General features: G+C 35.6%; 2 protein-coding genes across 7 annotated transcripts in view; one reads left to right on the forward strand and one right to left on the reverse strand.

Moving 5' to 3' along the window:
- The window catches only part of LOC6047773 (transient receptor potential cation channel protein painless), a 295,911-nt gene that overhangs the window by 192,042 nt on the left and 82,005 nt on the right, over positions 1 to 21,864 (reverse strand). The gene's annotated exons all lie outside the window — the stretch shown is intronic.
- The window catches only part of LOC6047780 (lachesin), a 148,286-nt gene that overhangs the window by 51,785 nt on the left and 74,637 nt on the right, over positions 1 to 21,864 (forward strand). For all 6 annotated transcript variants that reach the window (XM_038255594.1, XM_038255595.1, XM_038255596.1 and 3 more), the window contains exons 4-6: positions 9,794 to 10,010; positions 16,469 to 16,627; positions 17,523 to 17,651. In XM_038255594.1, the coding sequence (XP_038111522.1) occupies positions 9,794 to 10,010; positions 16,469 to 16,627; positions 17,523 to 17,651 (505 nt within the window). The remainder of the gene's footprint in view (positions 1 to 9,793; positions 10,011 to 16,468; positions 16,628 to 17,522; positions 17,652 to 21,864) is intronic.

A 21,864-nucleotide genomic window follows, 5' to 3' on the forward strand; every position in this document is an offset into this window, starting at 1 on the left:
GCAGCTCTAAATAAATCTAACAAAACCAAATAAGATAGTAAATCTCAAGACTAAACAAATCAGAAAGAACACACAAAACATAATGATACAGACAAAATCTAATGAAACAGACAATGCAGCATGAGACAGACAATAGAGCATGAGACAAGTCGTCGTGCTATCTTGTCGCACCCGCCATTTCGACGTTCTGAGAAAAACGCGTTTTAATGTTTGACCTTGAACAACCAAAAACGAAAGCACGCAATGTAAACAATAACAAACTCGTTTTGTTTGGCTGATCATTATGTGCATTGTCCCGAAGTTTGGTTGAAATTGGTTGCTGGAGTCCCGAGTTGTACGTGCGACAAACGCGTTCTGACCTGAAATCTCTTTAATCAGTTGCTGCACTTACATCAATTTTCAGGGAGTGACAAGATAGCACGACAAGATTGAAACTTCTTTCATATGTAAAATGCACTGAGTTTTTTTTTTTTAATTTCGTTGAATATCTCAGGATTGAAATCAAATTTTGGAGATCTGTGAAGGTCAAAAGGCCTCACCATTGTGAGCTGCACAAAATGGCGTTCTTACCGTAAACTGGGGTCAATCGGGACACATGGGGCGAATTGGGACAGCAATTTTAACCACAATATTTTGTTTTTTTCTAGTTGGTTTCGGTTAAAACAGAGTCAGGCCAACAATTCACCCCAGATTACGGTAACTCAATTTGGCTCAAAATGCACGTACGACAAATTAGCACGACGGCGACGAAATGAAACCGACAAGAAATGATCTTTCAAAAACAGTTTCACAAAATAAGCACCGTTCCGCGCTCTAGAGGCACCCAAAACCCAGAGATAACAATCATAACACGCAAATGTTTATCCAGTTTTGGAACCTTCTCCCGTTCTGATCAAACTTGTTTGGTCCACGTGGCTTCAAGTGGTACAAAAGCCTCGATTGCAAGGCCAAGAAACCACATGAGATCCTGAGGAATTCCACCCGGAGGAGAAGAAGGGGTGGAAAAAATGCTCACATTATTCTTCCTCACCTCACGTGTGTGTGGGGGGATAACCCCCACCCCTTCTACAAATTGCCCAGGGTCGGTCCCTTCAAATTTTATGAGGAATAAAAATCTCATACAAAGTACATTTTTATGTTCGTTATGAGATTCCGCTTCTTCGTCTTCGACGTCTTCGAAGGAAACCAGCAGCAAACAAACCCACCTTAGTTGGTGTGGCAGGTATTTTTCGAGGGTTGATTTTTCCTCTCTTTTTCAGTTATGGTAAAGGGATGATGCTTCTCAATGTTGTCGTCGTTTGGGGACTGGTTGAATGAATGAGAGGAAAAAAACGTAAAAATAAAATCATGCCCTGAAGGGTAAATTATACGCCTCACCGGTGAGATTCGAGGCGAAGGTCGGAGATTGGTTTATTATTATTGTTATTATGATGTACCCGTGCGTGACTTGTGGGGGATGTGACAGATGTGGGAAGAACCGGTATCATTTGCTTTTTGGAATTGAATTTGAATGATACCTTTTTAACTCAAGTTTTTGTAAAATTTTAAATGTTATTATTTTTTTTTTTTTTTCAAGTAACTCATTCCAAATTGATCGTTTTATATAATTTTTGTCTTGCTTTGAACATATTCATATTTTAATATATTAGCTATTTTAATAGTAGTTAATGCAACAAGTTGCTAAAGAAGATTTTTTCAGCACGAGTCGTACATTTTACGATAAATACGACGAGTGCTGAAAAAATCAAGTTTTGCAACGAGAAGCTACAACATTTTTGCAATTCCGAAAAACTCTTCTAGAGTGGAATCTTATGTCAAGATTCAAGTGTTTAATAAATTCACCATTCAAAACAAAAAAAAAATATTGAAAAATGATACTTTTCGATACTAGTGTTGAAAAGTTCAATGTAAGTTTCACTTGGAGTTGGACGGTTTTTGGGAAGGTATAAGGTTTAGGATATGCTCTAAGCATTGCGACCATTGAGATAGTGTGTTTAGGGTTATATATATTTTTTTTATTAATTTATATTTATTCAAATTTCTTTTCCATGTACATTCATTCAGTTAAAATATTATTGAGTGTCCAATCACAAACGATGACTTTTCACCTCAATTTTAAATACTAGCAACTTTCATTTATTCATGAAATATTGTAGCTTTCGCTATTCAGTGATTTCAAATGTAGGAGGTCCTACATGTACAAAAGGGAAAAGGGATACCTTAAAACTAACTTATAAACTATATAAAGAGCGGATCAATGCAGCTGAAGACTGCAATGATTTTAGTCGAAATGCATCAATTATCTTATTGGACATAACATCCAAAGTGTCAACTTCGGCTAATTGATGAAGTTCACTGGTGCTGAACCAGGAGGAAGTTTCAGAATCATTTTCAGAATTTTGTTCTGAATCCTCTGAAGTTTTTTCTTCCTGGTTAAGCAACAGCTTGTCCAGATCGGCACAGCATAAAGCATGGCAGGTCTGAAAATTTGTTTATAAATTAACAGTTTATTCTTGAGACAAAGTCTAGAATTCCTGTTTATAAGTGGATACAAACATTTAATATATTTGTTACATTTAACCTGGATACTTTCAATGTGATCCTTGTAAGTAAGGTTTTTGTCAAAAGCAAGTCCAAGATATTTCACTTGATCCTCCCACTTTAAATTTACCTCATTCATCTTTATAATGTGATGACTTTTGGTTTAAGAAAATCAGCCCTTGGTTTGTGAGGGAAAATAATAAGTTGAGTTTTGCAGCATTTGGAGTAATTTTCCATTCTTTCAAATAAGAATTGAAAATATCCAAGCTTTTTAATCTTCTTGTGATGACACGAAGGCTTCTGCCTTTGGCGGAGATGCTTGTGTCATCAGCAAAAGTGATTTCTGACATCCTGGGGCAAATCAGGCAAGTCAGAAGTAAAAATATTGTATAAAATTGGACCCAAAATGCTTCCTTGAGGGACGCCAGCACGTACAGGTAGTTGATCAGATTTGCTATTCTGATAACATACCTGCAGAGTACGATCCGTCAAATAATTTTGAATAATTTTCACGATATAAATCGGAAAATTAAACCTTTTCAATTTCGCAATCAAACCTTTATGCCAAACACTGTCAAATGCTTTTTCTATGTCTAGAAGAGCAGCGCCAGTAGAATAGCCCTCAGATTTGTTGCTTCGAATTAAATTTGAAACTCTCAACAACTGATGAGTAGTTGAATGCCCAAGGCGAAATCCAAACTGCTCATCAGCGAAAATTGAATTTTCATTAATGTGCGTCATCATTCTATTAAGAATTATTCTTTCGAATAATTTACTAATAGATGAAAGCAAACTAATGGGCCGATAGCTTGAGGCTTCAGCAGGATTTTATCCGGTTTCAAAATCGGAATTACTTTGGCATTTTTCCAACTACTGGGAAAATATGCCAAATCAAAACATTTGTTGAAAATTTTGACCAAGCAACTTAAAGTTGCTTCTGGTATTTTTTAATTAAAATGTAAAAATGCCATCCTCACCAGGGGCTTTCATATTTTTAAATTTTTGATAATAGATTTTATTTCATTCAGATCCGTATTAAAAACTTCATCTGATGAAAATTCTTGTTCAACAATATTCTGAAATTCTATTGAAATTTGATTTTCAATAGGACTCAAAACATTCAAGTTGAAATTATGAGCACTCTCAAACTGCTGAGCAAGTTTTTGAGCTTTTTCCCCATTAGTTAATAGAATATTATCACCATCTTTTAAAGAAGGGATGGGTTTTGAGGTTTCTTAAGAACCTTTGAAAGTTTCCAAAAGGTTTGGAATAAGGTTTAATTTGTTCGACATCTCTTGCGAACTTTTCATTTCGCAGGAGAGTGAATCTGTGGTCAATAACCTTTTGCAAATCTTTTGAATTCGCTTCAGTGCAGGATCACGAGAACGTTGATACTGTCTTCGGCGAACATTTTCAGACGAATCAGAAGCTGAAGATCGTCATCAATAATGGGAGAATCAAATTTGACTTGGACTTTAGGAATAGCAATATTCCTAGCATCCAAAATTGCATTAGTTAAAGATTCCAAGGCTGAATCAATATCAGCTTTGGTTTCTAAAACAAAATCATGATTTAAATTATTCTCAATATGATGCTGATACCTGTCCCAATTAGCTTTGTGGTAATTAAACACAGAACTATTGGGTCTGGTAACTGCTTCATGAGAAAGTGAAAAAGTTACTGGAAGATGATCAGAATCAAAATCAGCATGAGTCACTAAAGGACCACAATACTGACTTTGATTTGTCAACACCAAATCAATTGTTGATGGATTTCTAACAGAAGAAAAGCAAGTTGGCCCATTCGGGTATAAAACCGAATAAAGACCAGAAGTGCAATCTCTGAACAGAATTTTACCATTGGAATTTACTTTTGAATTATTCCAAGATTGGTGTTTGGCATTAAAATCACCGATGATCAAAAATCGAGATCTATGCCGAGTAAGTTTATTCAAATCCCCTTTGAAATAATTTTTATTTTCCCAGTGCATTGGAATGGCAAATATGCAGCTGCAATCATAATTTTCCCAAAAGAAGTTTCAAGTTCAATGCCCAAACTTTCAATAACTTTTAACTTAAAGTCACGTAACGTGCTATAAGTCATACTACGGTGGATAACTATTGCAACTCCACCGCCATTTCGATTCATTCGGTTATTAGTTATAACTTTATAATCTGGATCACTTTTCAAATAAGTGCCAGTTTTTAAAATGTTTCAGTTATAACAGCAACATGCACGTTATGAACTCGTAAAAGTTGAAAAATTCATTTTCTTTCGCTTTTAAAGAGCGAGCATTAAAATTCATAATATTGATGGAATTACTTAGATCCATGATTAAACTTCAGGGTAAGAACAACATCATTCGCAAATTTTAATCCAATCTGGATTGCTTCCATCATGGATGTAGCATTACTCATTGTTTGAATCAAACCAAACAGTGAGTTTTGCAAAAAGTCATTTTTCAAACGTAACATCGCCGAGATCAGAAGATCCCAAAGCGTTGCCAGCAGAAAAATTTTCAAATGAAATTTGAGGTACCTGCCCAATTTCAGAAAGATTGGTAGAGGATTTAAAATTCGTGGATGAACCCGAAACGACGTTAGCATAAGAAATGCCATTGTTGTTACCTAACTTTTCCACGGTAGGGGTATTTCTAGAATTGTTCGAGTGAGACAGCACGAACGTTTGATTTAAAGATGCAGGTACAACCTGACTTTGAGAAAATTTCGGTTTGGATTTCGGCTGATGCTTAGCACGAGAATCCAAAACCTTTTTCTGATGGGGCAATCCCAGAAATTTGATTTGTGATTTCCACCACAATTTGCACATTTAAATTGGGTGACTTCTTTCACGGGACAATTGTCCTTGTCGTGAGAAGAATCCCCGCAAACCATGCATTTTGGAACCATGGCGCAATGATCAGTACCGTGACCGAATGCCTGGCAACGCCGGCACTGGGTCAGATTCTGGCCATTACCGCCATGTTTCTTAAAATGCTCCCACTTTACCCGTACATGGAACAAAAACTGAACTTTGTCCAAAAGTTTCAAATTGTTGATTTCATTTCTGTTGAAATGAATCAGATAAAATTGTGAAGTCAAACCAAAGCGAGAAATATTCCCGTTTGATTTTTCTTCATTGGTATTACTTGGGATGGGGCAAAGCCAAGCAACACCTTAAGTTCGTTTTTGATCTCATCCACCGACAAGTCGTTGGAGAGACCTTTCAAGACCGCCTTGAATGGCCGAGCATTCTTGGTCTCATACGTGTAGAAATTGTGTTTGTGGTTTTTCAAATAACCAACAAAAGTTTGGTGATCTTGTAAAGATTCCGTCAACAAGCGACATTCTCCTCTTCGACCAAGCTGGAACGAAACCTTCAAATTGCAAGTTTCCTTGCAATTCTTCAGTTGCGTTCGAAAGCTGGCCAAATCGGAGACGGAAGTCACTACAATTGGCGGAGCCTTTACTCGTTTCTCGACGGCAGAAGGCTCAGTACGAGGAGAAGGTTCCTTGTCATCAGTTTCGGATAAAACACCGAAACTGTTTGTCAATGGAATTGGAGGATTGACCTCACATTCAGAATCAGAATCAGACCTCAGAAGAGGCTGTTTTCTTTTTCTGTTTCCGTTAGCCGGTTTAGCGTTCAAACGCTTCACCGACGTAACGACCAAATCTTCAGAAGATTTGCGTTTACCTTTGTTTTGACGCATTTTGCAAGCAAAGTTCTCTTAAAAGATGGCTTCGTTTGTAAAATACAACAAAATTTCAGGCGGGGTTAGTCTTGAAAAGACTGTTTAGAATTTTGGAAAATAACTCAGGTAGTCTTTAAAAAGACTGTGAATTTTGTTTTGAAATAACTTTGAGCTTAGGTAGTAAAAAATACCGCAGCTCTAGTGTCCGTTCACCACGAAGGTTCGCAAGACACTGTGTGTTTAGGGTTTATAGCGTTATTCTCAAGGCAAACATCTGATGTTGCTGTCGAGGCAATTTCGTTTAGTTTAATCAAATTTGAAAAAAAAAATTAAACATTATGTCATTATGAGAATTTTTTAAATGGTCAAAAAATAAAAATTTTACAATTTTGCTTTTTGGATGTTTTTGAAGTCTCTTTGAGTCAGGGGTGTTCAAAAACATCCAAAAAGCAAAAAATAAAATTTTGTTTATTAGACCTGAGCAATTCTCTACGAAATCGGCCGATTTCGACCAATTTTATTTTTTGTATTTTTTTATTTGACTTAAACTTTGTGGGGGCCTTCCCTATGACCAAATAAGCAATTTTGCGTCATTAGTTCACCCATACAAGTCTCCATACAATGTTGGCTGCTGTTCATACAAAAATGGTATGTAAATATTCAAACAGCTGTAACTTTTGAGTGAATTTTCGGATCAATTTGGTGTCTTCGGCAAAGTTGTAGGTATTGTTTAGGAATTTTGAGAAAAAAATAGGCACACGGAAACAAATTTCATTTTTTTAATCAACTTTTTTTTTCACTAAAGCGCAATTTCCCAAAATGTGTATTTTTTGATTTTCGAGATTTTTTGATATGTTTTAGGGGACAAAAATCAGCAACTTTTGAGCCATAGAGAAACATGGCCGCCGAGTTATGAATTTTTGAAAAAAATAGAGATTTTTGAAAAAAATCGAAGTCTCATGCAAAAACAAGTTTGACATTATTTTTTAATGCAAAATTTAATTTGCAATCGAAAAGTACTTCACAGATTTTTTGATAAAGGGCTCCGTTTTCAAGATAAAGCCACCGAAAGTTTGATTTTAGCGAAATATTTGCAGTTTTTCAATTTTTAAAAATAGTGACCATGAGTGACCGTTTCTAATAATATTTTTTTGAAAAGTTCAGAAAATTTGCTATAAAATTCTCCAAGAGACATTGAAGATTGGACCTCGGGTTGATGAGATAGAGCCGCTTTAAGAAAAAGAAACACGAAAATTGAAGTTTTCTAAATCTCACCAAATCAACCCACCATTTTCTAATGACCATATCTCAGCAAATAATGGTCCGATTTTCAATTTTAATACATGAAAAATTCGTGAAATTTTACGATCTTTTCGAAAAAAATATTTTGAGCCTAGCATTTTAAATGGGTGTAATATTCAATGTTTACGATTTTTGTATGGACAGCAGCCAAAATTGTATGGAGACTTGTATGGATGAACCAATCACACAAAATAGTTTATTTGGTCATAGGGAAGGCCCCCACAAAGTTTGAGCCAAATCAAAAAATACAATTAAAATCCATTTCCGGTTTTGGTAGAGAATTGCTCACCTTAAAAAAACAATCTGGAAGTGACATTTATAACACACTTCCACATAAACTAAATTTGTAGGTAAAATCGAATGTTGTTTTTTTTCAATAAAATTTGATTTCATAAAACTCTAACTTTTTTTTCGAAATATTTAATTAAAAAACTACAAAAGTTTCAATAAAACGTAATTTTACAATCAATAGCTATTTTTTTAACAAAAACCTGAATAGAGTTTCTTAAAATTCTGATAAACCATTTCAGGGCTGATGGGTCATATATGATTTATCAGGCCTAAAAAGGATAAAGCAAATCATTTTTAAATATGCAATGCTTTTTGAACCTCAAATTACAATATAACGTCATCCGGGGTGACATTGGGTCGTAGGGGGAGATTGGGTCATATAAAATTAGGTACCCTCAGATCCAATGCCAACCCTGATGATGGTGATGCATTTTTTCGAAAAACTCGGCTTTTTGGCATTCTAAAAAGAAAAATGATGGTCCTAGGTATTATTATTCAGAGGGAATTCAGAGTGCCCAGAAAACGGTACTTTATTTCAAAAACTCACTCCATATGCTCGACATTGTTCCCTGAATTACCCTCTGAGGATATTATGAGCAAAACTTTTGATATTCGAGGAAGATTTTATAGGAAAAATCGAATTAATTTTTTCACCATGTTGTGCTGTTTTCAGATGCTTAAAATAACCAAACAAAAAAGTTTATTTTGCATATTTTAGGCATATTACTGTCCATATTTATAATTCCTAAAAACTGTTTTATATATCTGAGAAAATTCTGCTTAATTTTCAATTTTAACTTTGCATTTATAAAATAATTTTCGAAATGTCGAAATGAAACCTCGTCACCTGGTGGTCTGATTTTAAATTTTTAGTTGCGAAATCTTTGGGAAATTTTCCAATAATTTTTTTATTTCCAATTTTCATAACAGTCATAATTTGTTTTTTAGCACTAAGTTACAGTTTCTTCAAAATATTAAAAAAAAGTTCTTGATATTGAATGCACTTCAAGTTAAATCATCAAAATATTTCAAAGGTTTTTCAATAAACGAAATAAATTGCTCTAGAAGTGCATTCAATATCATAATCGGATCGCGCGATATCCGGAGGCCACAATTTATGGTAAACAGTATCGAAGTACGAGTGAGCATTATGATTAATCGCATAGCGTACACACATCATATGTACTGCGTTCACCCTCAATGGAGAGCAGAGTTGTCAAATTTGCGTATGAAATTGCTCTTGAATTCTAGGGGTGTTAAAGATTTAAACGTTGAATACTTATACTAATTTTGTTTTGTTTTGTTTTGTTTTGTTTTGTTTGGAGGGGAAAAGCCCGTTTGAGTGGATCGCCAACCGATGGGTCCTTCTCAAATAGGCACAAAACCTCTTTTTTTATTGTCAACAGATTTACAGTCCAAATGACAAAAAGGCTTTTACATAATTACTTAAACTATTCTATTAAGCTATTTTATTAGCAAAATGAAAAAAAATCTTTTGTTTTAAATGAAATTATTTTTAAGATAATTTTATTTACTTAATATCTTTAAATCTTTATCATTTCGCTGCTAAACCCCCCAATCTGACTCCCACGGTATGTAAATTGTGTACACAGAGTACATAAATATCGGGACTCCACTCAGTCACTGCGATGTGTCGTCTTTGGTCGCTGGAATGTTGCCGGAAGGGCAGAAGCAGCAGCAGCAGCTTATGCATGAATATGGGAACTTATGAAGTCACGGCGTATGTTTTCCCCTAAGAAGGATGACGAAGCCAACATAAATTTACTCTCCTCATGTTGGGAGAAGGAAGATCGGGAAGCTTATTTGTCAATGGGGATGATGCGGTTCGCAAGATGGATAACGTAAATATTTTTTTAGGTTTCCCTCCACTGAGAACGTTAGAAAAAGTGAGAGTATGCGTAATATTTGAGAAATACTAAATCTTCATATTCTCTCTATTTTCAGGTGGCGTGGATGCACTTTGAGCAGTCCGCGATCCTCACCGTGCACAACCACGTGATCACGCGGAATCCGCGGATCAGCGTTACTCACGACAAGCATGACAAACACAAGACCTGGTTCCTGCACATATCGAACGTCCAGGAGGAGGACAAGGGTCGGTACATGTGTCAGATCAACACCGTTACGGCCAAGACCCAGTTCGGGTATCTGCACGTGGTTGGTAAGTTTTAGGTCAAACTGAACTTTTTTTCAAATATTCTTTTATTGTTTTCAACTCACCTGCATTCTATCTTTATTGAAATAAGTACCCAAAACATTGTTATCAATCTCATTATGCAAAAAGCAACAATTTCCCTTGGCCTCCAGCCAAAAAAAAGAAAAGAACAACAAAAACACCGTCAAAGGCCGCGTAATCGCGTCGTAATTGCTACCGTTTACTTTGTCGTAATACCCCGGGAATTCAATTTCCGTTTTGCATTTCCACCGGCAACCAGTGGGAAATCCCCGATTGAACTTGGCTTATCTTCCACCTCATGATGGAATGGGGAAAGCGAAACTGACTGACATAAAATTGTTAATCTCTCTCCACTCGGAGTCTGACGAGGACCGCTGTCTGTCCAAGTACCACCAGATCCCCAGAACTCCATTAGGATTCAAGGATATCGATTTCAGAGAGCGAAAAAAAAACAATTTGAAGCGACGACGTGATTAGGAGAGAAAAGAAGTGTGTCTCCCATTGTGTTCATGGAAGGTGCAATCGGAATTGAATTATCTCTGGTTCTTTTGCTATACTCCGAGAGGTGTCCCGGCAGCTGATTTCATTACCGATTTTTTGCTACTGCTCTGCTTCGAGTTGAGGAAAAAACAGATGACAGGAAAGTACGTGTCTAATGGGAATCAGCTGGGGATTGACGATGTTAAAAAGGCGGAAAATAGATTGTTTTGCCTTCCTCACCTCAATGAGGAAATGCTACAAAATCACTCGAAAAACGAACTTCTTTATTAGACCTCGTAGACCCACCTTCACGTATACCTTTCGACTCAGAATCAAATTCGATCCGTCTTGAGGTCCCACAAGACCCTAGTTAATATTATGAAGTTTAGTAAAGTACTTCAAAAGTTATGCTAAAAAACGATTTCGAATAAAGTCCGAAAGATTGTAAAAAGAGTGGTTTTTTAAGAAAACCCGTCATGCTATACATTTTTATAAAGGTATTTGAAAGACCTTTCCAACAAGCTCAAAACGATAAAGATCTGAAAATCCTATCAAAAATTATCAACACTTAAGTGTTATTTATGCACCTTTTTGGAGGCTGGATCTTACATATTTTGATGAAAACGTTGTCCGGATCCACCGTGCGACCTGTCTTCGTATAGGTAATCAAACGACCTTTCCAATGAGTCTAAAACGTTGAAGATCTGACAACCCTATCAAAGGTTATAACCACTTTTTTAGGCCGGATCTCAGATATTTTGATAATAATAAGTCTTATTTATACTCTTTTTTGAGGCTCTGTAGTGTGTTAACTTTATGAATGTAAGGAAGGCACCACCCACCTAAGGTGGATTAAGCAACGTTTTTTTTTAATATTTTGTGAATTTTCAACATTGATGGAGTTGTCTTGTAAACCATAAAACAATTAAAACAATTCAAACAAATATCAAGCCAAAATCTCAACATTTAAATGCAAAAAGTGTTTTAATTGCATTTTACACTGGTTCAGAAGTTTTTCAATCATTAGTTTGCCAAAAATGTAAGATTTGAAAAAAAAAACAAATATTTTTAAATCAACCCAAACATGCGCAGGGGAACGTAACTTGAATCAATTTCATCTAATTTCATTTAGATTTCCATTGAAATTTCGAAATTTAAAATATTGTTTTCAAGAAATTTGTAAAAGCTTTATTGAAAAGAATTTATCAAAACAGTTTCAGTTCTAAAAATAATTATCAATACGTTTAAATGAGTCTAAAGATTAAAAATGTTTTTTTTAACAAACACAATCATTTTTTAAATCCAATTTTTTATTATGCTTATTATGTAGTATCATAAAATGCTGTTCTCATGATTTCAATTATGTAAATGGCCATTCATATGTTCTATTTGTATCACATTTGAAATATTATCAATGGTTCTTTGTCTGAAATTAATATTTAAAAGTTTTAAAATATTTGAAAAAATTAAAGCGACAATAAAATTTTTAGTTCCAGTTATAAATTTTCATAATTTATAAATTTTATGCTGATGATTTCTGAGGAGTTTCAATGGTGAAAGACAAGAACATTAGGCAAAATGTGTATCGGATTTACACAATAGCTCACTAATTCCACCTACCACTTCTAATTAAAAATTGGTCACACAATAGAACCAAAAATTGACTATGTTTTCATAAACACTTATCTTTAGATAGTATAACAAATAAACATATATAAATATTCCCTAAGTGATCATAACATTGGACAGGGTCGCCAGAACTCATTATTTTTGATTTTTTCAATATGTAAAATAGGATAAACTGCAAAATTGAAAGTTAAAAATAATTTGGCAACGCTACCATTTTAAGGAAAGATCATTTTTGATAAACTAAAAAAAACGGTTGAAATAAAAATTTCATGAAGCATAATCGGATTTGAAATCAAAAAGAACTTCACAGAAATGTTGATAGAGTTCACTTTTTTTGAGGTAAATCCACTGAATGATTTATTTTTGCGATTTTTGGCAATTTTTCAATTTTTTGAAAAGTGATCATGGTTGCCTAAGTAAGATTTTTTTTCGAATGTAAATTCAGTTTAAGAATTTGGTACAGGTACAAATAGAAAAAAATCGAGATTTTCTGGTTATCATCAAAATTTTGTTCAGCTTTCAACTTTTCTAAACATACCAAATTTATTAGAAATTCAGATTTCAAACTACAGATTCTAGAATATTTAGATACTATTTTTGTATAGACAGCTGTTAAATTTATATAGAAACTTGTATAGACCAACCAATGACGCAAAATGACTTTTTTGGTCATATGGAATGGCCCTACAAAGTATAATGCAAATATAAAATTATAAAATAAAATCTATGACTAAAATACTGAATTATGCATTGCTTAATAGTTTAAATTGTTACTTGTTTTTTTTATAGAGCACATTAGTGTATTATCGGATATTTGTTTCAAACTTTAGGTTCATTTTTTGATATTCATTTTCGAAAAAAATAATAGCATTTTTTGTTGTCGAAAACCAATAAAAATTTATTTCAAAATCAACTTTCAAAAAATACCTTTTTGCAATTCCGTCGTGAAACTACTTTTTTTTTTTTTTTGTTTGATGCCACTATCCACTGCGACCAGGAATTAGATCTATTGCGGACTTGCAATTCTATTTATAGAATCACAAAGGCTTCTTCTGTTATTAGGCAGATGGGACACGCACACACGCTATTGTTGAGCGAGTGTGTCGAGCGATCCACTGCCGTAACTTCACCGCCGAAGAGGTTTGAATGTTTTTTCAATCCTCTTTGGCTCTGCCTTTCCACTCTGTACTGTCCAAATGTATCGCTAGAACCGAAGTGCACATTTCACGTTTACTTATACCCAGCTAGCCCTTAAGTTCTGGTTTCTGGAAAACTCGTCCCTTCAAAGCACTTTTTGCGATCGGGCCGTGGAGCTCTGTAGGGCAATTATACAGAGAACAGTTGGTCCTTATACATGTGAAGAGTACAGGGGAAAGGATGTGCCGAGCCATGTGGGTTTGAAACCACGATCTTCCGCTCGTAAAGCGAAACCTGTAACCATTAGACCACAGGAGCTCGGTGAAACTACTTACTTTTCCTGTCATTCTTGAATGACGAAATAGGCTACTTTTCTGTACCAAAAATAACAGAATCGAATAGCAACACTTTTCAAAATAAATGCTGAAAAGTTCTACTTTTCAGCACTCAAATGGGTGCTGAAAAGTTGAACTTTTCAGCACTTGTTTCGAAAAGTAATACTTTTCAACATTTTTTTGATTCAAACGGTGTATTGACAAAATACATGAAAATTTGACATAAAATTTCACTCAATGGGTGTTTTTCGGAATTGCAAGAATGTTGTATGCAACTCGTTGCAAAACTTGATTTTTTCAGCACTCTTCGTATTTATCCAACTCGGTGAACCTCGTTCAATAAATGTACGACTCGTGCTGAAAAAAATCCTCTTTTTGAAACTTGTTGCATAAACTACTATTGTGATACACACGATACCCCTTCGGCGTCATCCACAAAGTATGTCACGATAAAATCGGCCAAAATTAACCCCCCCTCCCCCTATGTCACACTTTGTCACGCTGGCTCTGACCCCTCCCCCTCGAAAAGTACGTCACGTTTGGTCGGACCCGCCCCCTCACTATCTTGTTTTTTTTTACAATTTTATCATGATTTTTAAAAAGGATTATTTTTGAATTCGGAATTTAATCGAGAATGTTTTTTTAATTTATACAGGTTGCATTTTGGATTTGTTTATTTTGTTCAATATTTTAATGATAGAAATCACCATCACCTTATGCCGATTCTTAGCGAAGCTACACAAAAATGCCACATTTTTCAATTTTCAATGTGATTTTTCAAATGAAAGATTTCATTTTTATTATGATGAAATAATTGCGATGTGCTTTAACCCTTTCGAGCCTGATGGGTCATATATGACCCAAATATCAAAATTTCCAAAACTAGCCTATAATTTTCGTATGGTCATAAGAATCATTTTCCCATCATTTACTAAAAAAATTTTTTTTGAAAATTCAGGCCTGAAAGGGTTAAATGCGTTTTCTTACCTCAAAAGCTAAAAATATTGACCAAATGAAGTCTGCAAGCCATTAAACGGGAGAGGATTTTTTTCATAAATCTGCTCCTTTTGTTGTCTCGTCACGGAAAGAAATGGCTGGCAAAATCTCAAATTTGAACCAATTCTATCAGTTTAAGGAGATTCGTTTTTCATTTCGTGATAATGTGTAGAAGAGCAAAAGTCTAAAAAATCAAACTGACCCTTTTAGAAGTCCAGTTTTACGATGTTGTCCCGTCACGCTACATTTTCATTTCAGGGGAAGCACAGGTACTATATGGTTCATACTACATGACATTTTTGTAGGAAAATTAATTATCTTCCCAAATATGTAATAACATTTGGGGTTTCTTCTTTTATTTTGCCACTATAGCCAACACGCTGATAAAAAACTTGGGATTTTTTTCAAAAAAGTAGCCGACGAATCTGTCATTTCACTTTTTTTAAGCATATTAAATCTGTCATCAAAAACTTTGTTTCTTAAAGCCTTGAATCGTGTTTGATTTATGAGTAAAGTTTATCAAACATTAAACTTTTGAAGCTATATTTAAAAAATGAATTTTCAGTGTTAAAGAAATTGTCGAGCGTAACGTCACAGTCTCACGTACCCCCCCCCCCTCTCCCCCTTGTCACACTTTGTCACACTTGGGACAACCCCCCCTCCCCCCCTAAAGCGTGACGTACTTTATGGATGACGCCTTCGTGTCTTCATCTTAAAAATAACTTCATTTTATTTTTTTTTCACGTTGTAAAAACGTATGACGGCCCTAAATATTTAATCTGTCTTTAAGTTGTTTTTTCATTCATGTTTTTTACTACATGTCACCTTATTTTAATTTTGGGCAGTTGAAATTGTTAAGTCGATATCAGATTTGAAAAAACTTCACCTCATTCGAACTCTTCAATTTCTACCAATTTTAAAGTCTTGCCTTAAACACCACTTGAATCAGGTTAACAGCAGTTTTCTCAAACCCAACACAATGTAAACCTTTTCTGTTCACACCTTCCGGCACACCTTAAACGCCTCTCGAACGCGCGCGCCACTTTAACACCAACAATCGGGTATCGATTTCCGCACACTTCCTAACTCATATCGAATATCCATTGAAGAGCATCATCGCCTTCTCGTCGTCGTCGTCGTGTCGTTGTCAGAGTTCAACGGAAAATCCGCGAATTTCCACCAGCACCCCCTCTAGTTGTGGTGGCTTTTGAAGCCCGGCGAGGGAAGCTACCCAGGAAAAAAAAAAGTCAATTTAAATTCAAATCGCATTAGGATCATTGCCATCATCCTGAACGTAAATACCTGCCTCCTCTGCACGAAACGTGGCGTGCCATTTTTCGTCTGCTACTTTAGTGGAGTGAACTAGCAAGTCGGAGCTTGTACTGTACTACATAAAGCTTGAAGCAGCTTGTCACAAGTTGAAACATGGATTAGAAACTCTGACTTTAAATGTATGTTATAAGTTTTTTTTTATAGACTTTTACCGATTTTTTTTGAAGAAACCATAGAGCTAAATTTCACAATCTAAAAAAAAGCGCAAAAATTCAGACAGGAAATGTCAGAAGTTGAAAAAAGGAACGGTTCAAACCGACACCAGAAACAATTTCTACGCAAACATTTATTTATTTTCATGTCCCGGCCAGTGTCACACTTTTTTTCCCGACTTTTCCTGATTCCCTTCATTTCCTCTTCCGGAAACCGGTGAACCGGAAAATTCATCACCTTCTCATTTTTTGTGCTCCTCCTGCCAACTTCCTCCGTTTCAAATTCGATTTGTGTGCCACCTTCCGTCTCATTTCAAATAAGTTTCCTGTCAATGATTTTGTTTTTCTTCTAACGATTTTTGTTCTTCTTCTTCTTCCGCAGTGCCACCCAACATTGACGACTCGCTCAGCTCGAGTGACGTCATCGTGCGCGAGGGCTCGAACGTGACGCTCAAGTGCCGGGCCACCGGGAGTCCCCTGCCGGCGGTCAAGTGGAAGCGGGATGACAATTCTAAAATAGCTATTAATAAGTCGTTGAGTGGTAAGTTTGTGATATTCTGGGAGGGGGAAATGATTAAGTATCTTTATCGGGAAAGTTTATCAGAAAATTGGAAGATTTTTTGTGGACGTATCAATTTTATTTCAACTAGCAACAAGTGGGAATCCACCTCTCACTCACTAAAAGTCAGGAGTTAGAATTCATAAGACAGCAGTCAGAAGTCAGAAGTCAGATGTCAGAAGTCAGATGTCAAAAGTCAGCAGTCAGTAATCAGTAGTCAGGAGTCAAAAGTAAGGAGTTAGAGTTAGAGTTAGAGTTAGAGTTAGAGTTAGAGTTAGAGTAAGAGTAAGAGTAAGAGTAAGAGTTAGAGTTAGAGTTAGAGTTAGAGTTACAGTTACAGTTAGAGTTAGAGTTAGAGTTAGAGTTAGAGTTAGAGTTAGAGTAAGAGTTAGAGTTAGAGTTAGAGTTAGAGTTAGAGTTAGAGTTAGAGTTAGAGTTAGAGTTAGAGTTAGAGTTAGAGTTAGAGTTAGAGTTAGAGTTAGAGTTAGAGTTAGAGTTAGAGTTAGAGTTAGAGTTAGAGTTAGAGTTAGAGTTAGAGTTAGAGTTAGAGTTAGAGTTAGAGTTAGAGTTAGAGTTAGAGTTAGAGTTAGAGTTAGAGTTAGAGTTAGAGTTAGAGTTAGAGTTAGAGTTAGAGTTAGAGTTAGAGTTAGAGTTAGAGTTAGAGTTAGAGTTTGAGTTAGAGTTAGAGTTAGAGTTAGAGTTAGAGTTAGAGTTAGAGTTAGAGTCAAAACTAGAGTTTTTTAGCAACCCGCAACCAGGTTATTTTGAGTCCAAACAACAACATCTGGTCTTCCAATGTCTGCAGTAATAAATTTCCCAACGCTTTCTTTTCTTTTCACCAAACTCTTTTCCCCACTTTTTCATCCTTTCTTTCCAGTGCCCGACTGGGACGGCGAATCGGTGGAGATCTCCAAGATCTCCCGGCTGGACATGGGCGCGTACCTGTGCATCGCCTCCAACGGCGTCCCACCGACGGTGTCGAAGCGCATTAAGGTCAGCGTGGACTGTAAGTAAAACCGATAGTTCCCACTCCCTCTCAATTATCATTACGTTTAGAGGAAAAAAAGGTGTCGACACCCTCTTCACCGACGAGTGTGGTTAGCACTTTCCTTGTCACCTCGTCCAAACGATGGGAGCAATTTAAATTAAATTCATTTGCATCACATTAAAATTATCCCGAGAACAAAAAAAAAGCGATCTCCTTTCCTCGTTCCCCAGGGAAGTTTTCCGAGAAACGAGAATTAAAGCCCTTCTTGTTGTAAACAGTCACCGACCTTCCACGGGCACGTTGGCAAAAAAGGGGTGAACTGCTTGAGTCTGGAACCAGTGTTGGTATTATCGCACTCTCGCGAGAAAATTTTCTCTCTCTCGAGCTCTCGCCGCGAGTATCGAGCTGCCGAGAGAAACTCACCGATTGCCCGTGCTCTCCTCCACTCGCGAACGGGCTTTCTCGCGAGCCAGATTTGCCCGTTCGCGAGAAGTTGAACGTGTTAGAAACGAACAAAAAACAACAAAGCGATTGAAGTTACACCTCTATACCATCGCCTGGTTCGTATTCATAAGCCTGATAAACAAATTGCTAGCTTGGGGCGAACGGCTAGCACGAGGCGCTCGCGAGCGCTCGCGGCGAGAGCGAGAACGCGAACGAAAATGCGAGCGCGAGCGAGAAGAGAAAAGTACTACAAGTTCTCTCCCTCGTTCGCGAGCGAGAAATGCTTTCCTTCTTCTCGCTCGAATTCCAACAATGTCTGGAACAGTAGAATTATGGAAATTAAGGGATTGCAAAGTGTTCCTACCAGTTGCTGCTTGTCGGCGGTGTCGGATGACAAGGCGGTGTGGCTTCGTGGGAGGTTTTGTTGCCTAACAATATGGATTAACTGGCAGGTCGTTAAATTTGTCAACCTTGGCGGAAGTTGTGGTTTTACGGTGGGGGAGGGAGAAGGTGGGGTGAATTATTAATTGTGTCGTTAACAAGGACGATGGGAAAGATTCAAGGTTACCATTTAAACATTATTTAAAGTTTTCATAGGTTTCAATCTTTTATGACCTTGCAAATCTAATACGATCATAAATATTTTTATGTAGTTCGGTTTATAAAATAACAATTTGAACTTATAATAACAATTAACTTATTGAAAAATAAAAGTTTAAATGAAGTTTGTTGAAAAAAACAGCTTACAGCTGAATTTTGAAATACCAAAAAAATTAAAAGTTAATGCAAAACAAGCAAAAGATAATTATTTGAAGAATAAGAAAAGTCAAAAGGAAATTCTCGATATAAAAATCCAAAAAGTACTAGCATTCGAATTCCTAGCCTCAATTTTAAAAATATGGTTTCTTGAAAAATAACTTTAGACATGATTTTTGCTTATTTTCTTCAAAATCGTGTTTACATTGTTTTTGTTACACAAAGTTTTTTTTTCGATTTGTGGATCCAAAATCATTCAATCATCATGCATTCAAAAAGTTTGAGGAATCCATTTTACGGTGTCTTTTGAAGAAGAGCAATTTTCTACGAAGTTGACCGATTCCGATTTTGTGTCATTGATTCGTTCACCCATACAAGGCTCCATACAATTTTGGAGAATACGTTGAAACATCATTGAAGTTCAGGCTGCCCTTTCCCTTGCCCTTTCGAAATAATTTAAATAAAAGATGGTGATTTATTATTTAACTTTTGTCACTAAAAGTTGATTTGCAAAAAAAAACTATTTTTATTTTTTGATATGTTTTAGAGGAGATGAAATGCCAACTTTTCAGAAATTTCCAGAATGGGCAAAAAATCTTTGAGCGAGTAATAAATTTTTGAATCAATACTGAATCAATTGGTCGCAAAAATTTCTCAACTTCATTTTTCGATTTAATTTGCAATCAAAAAGTACTTAAGTAAAATTTTGATAAAGTGCACCGTTTTCAAGTTAAATCCATTTTTAGGAGACTTTTTTTAAAATAGTCGCAGTTTTTCATTTTTTAAAATTAGTGCCCATGTTTGCCCACTTTTGAAAAAAATATTTTTGAAAAGCTGGGAAAATTCTCTATGTTTTACATTTTCGAATTTTGATGATACGACCCTTAGTTGCTGAGAAATTGCCATGCAAAGGTTTAAAAACAGGAAAATTGATGTTTTCTAAGTCCCACCCAAACAACACAACATTTTCTAATGTCGATATCTCAGCAACAAATGATCCGATTTTCAATTCGCAATTCGCAATTCGCAATTTTCAGTGTAAGAACGGGCCTTGACCGATCTTATGCACCAGGTTCCCGACGAACACGCACTGCCCTTACACCTACATCTCACCCTTGCTCTGAGTCAGTACGAGCAGCACGCTAGAACACGCTTTGAGTGTTCGTGCCAGGCATGCACACCTTCTTTTCCGGTTACGCATTTTAACTCGGCCGGGGGTGGTACATTACGTAGGGTTTGATGTAAGTATAAGCGCCTAACCATTTAAAGTGTGCCTAACAACTTTCATTAAAGCAAAGACTGTTTTATTTTTAGTTTGAATTCAAAAACTAATTGTTATTTACTGTGTATTGTTTTCTCCTGAAATCTTTCCTAGTGTTGAGTCGTGTTTATATGTTGGTATTTCTTTTGTCGCGGTGTTTTGTTACAATTTTTGGTCCTAAGCATTTTATAAAAGTTTTTCAAAAGTACAATAGTAATATTTGTGTTAATTCTTTGATCATTCCAAAAATTGAGTAAGGGCTCGAACCTCATTTGGTTGAAGAAAAGGGTGAAGATTGAAAACAATGGACAGTGAAAGAAATATACTGTGTAAAGAATCAATAGTAAAAGAAAGATAGTAATTTATTAAGTAGATAATGAAATTAACAATAGTTAATAACAAGAGGTAACAATGTGGTTAAGGTGTTAAGTGCAATTTATAGGGCAGATGAAAAATTATTCAAATAGATAAATAAAGATAAACAAAATTGACATCGCTGCCAAATTAAGGAAAAACAGACAGTTTGTTACAGCAGCATCAATTGGTAAAATAGAGTGGAAAAGCGTTGAGAAATAAGAGAATCAAATGAGTAAAATCGAAATCAAATGGAGTAAACTGAAGTTAACAGAAGCCGCGTTAGAAAATCAGTGGAACAAAATAAACAGAAGATAGGTGGTAGATGAAATAGAATGAAGAGAAACCCCGTTGTGCGATGTTTCAGGTACATCCACGGCAGTTGACTCAACATACTGCGAATCAAAACAATACCGTCTACAATCACAAATAACATCCCTTTCCCACATTGTCGCGCCCCTTTCTTTTAGCCGTCTCGACTTTGACCCGCGGTGGTCAAAGGTTTACGATCCGTTTCCACAGGCCACCAGCTAGGTCATCATGAAAACCAAGCCAACGTGGAGGTAAGAAAATAGGACACTTGCAAGGAACCAGAGCTATACTGTCTTGATCAAGAAATGATCTAACAGGACTACGGACGTAGTCAGTGACGCTCCTTCCAGGATGTTCCTCGCCTGAGCGTCAACTGAAGAGGTATCATCAGAATCATTCACACTTGGCCTGCAACAAATGATCCGATTTTCAATGTTAAAAAAATGAAACAGTCGTGAAATTTTCCGATCTTTTCGAAAAAAATATTTTCAAAATTTTTAAACCAAGATTAACATTTCAAAAGGGCCAAACATTCAATATTACGCCCTTTTTTTATTCTTGGTTTAAAAATTTCATTTTTTTTTAGTGTAGTCCATACCTATACCTACAACTTTGCCGAAGACACCAAATCGATCAAAATATTCCTTCAAAAGATACATATTTTTGAATTTTCATACATCATTTTTGTATGGCCAGCTGCCAAATTTGTATGTAAAATTATATGGACAAACTAATGATGCAAAATGGCTTCTTTCGGCATACCGAAGGCACCAAAAAAGTTTAAGTTTGATTTATAAATACAAAAATTTAAATTTAAGAAAAAAGACCGATTTCGTAGAGAATTGCTCAACTGATATATAAAAAAAAAACGAGTAAAATTTTATTTTTCAAAAAAAACTAATTTAAAAAAAACATAACTTGTTGGCAATAGTTTCGTCCATACTTCTTTGTTGCTTTGCAGATTTTTGTTCCCTAAAACATATCACGAAATTTCAAAAATAAAAAATATAGATTATGGGAATTAGATTTTTGTAAAATAAAGTTAATAAAAAATTACTTTGTTAAGAACAACAAACCGACCAAAAAAATAATTTTAAAGATAAA

This window comes from Culex quinquefasciatus, chromosome 2 (genome assembly GCF_015732765.1).
Source record: "Culex quinquefasciatus strain JHB chromosome 2, VPISU_Cqui_1.0_pri_paternal, whole genome shotgun sequence".
NCBI lineage: Eukaryota > Metazoa > Arthropoda > Insecta > Diptera > Culicidae > Culex > Culex quinquefasciatus.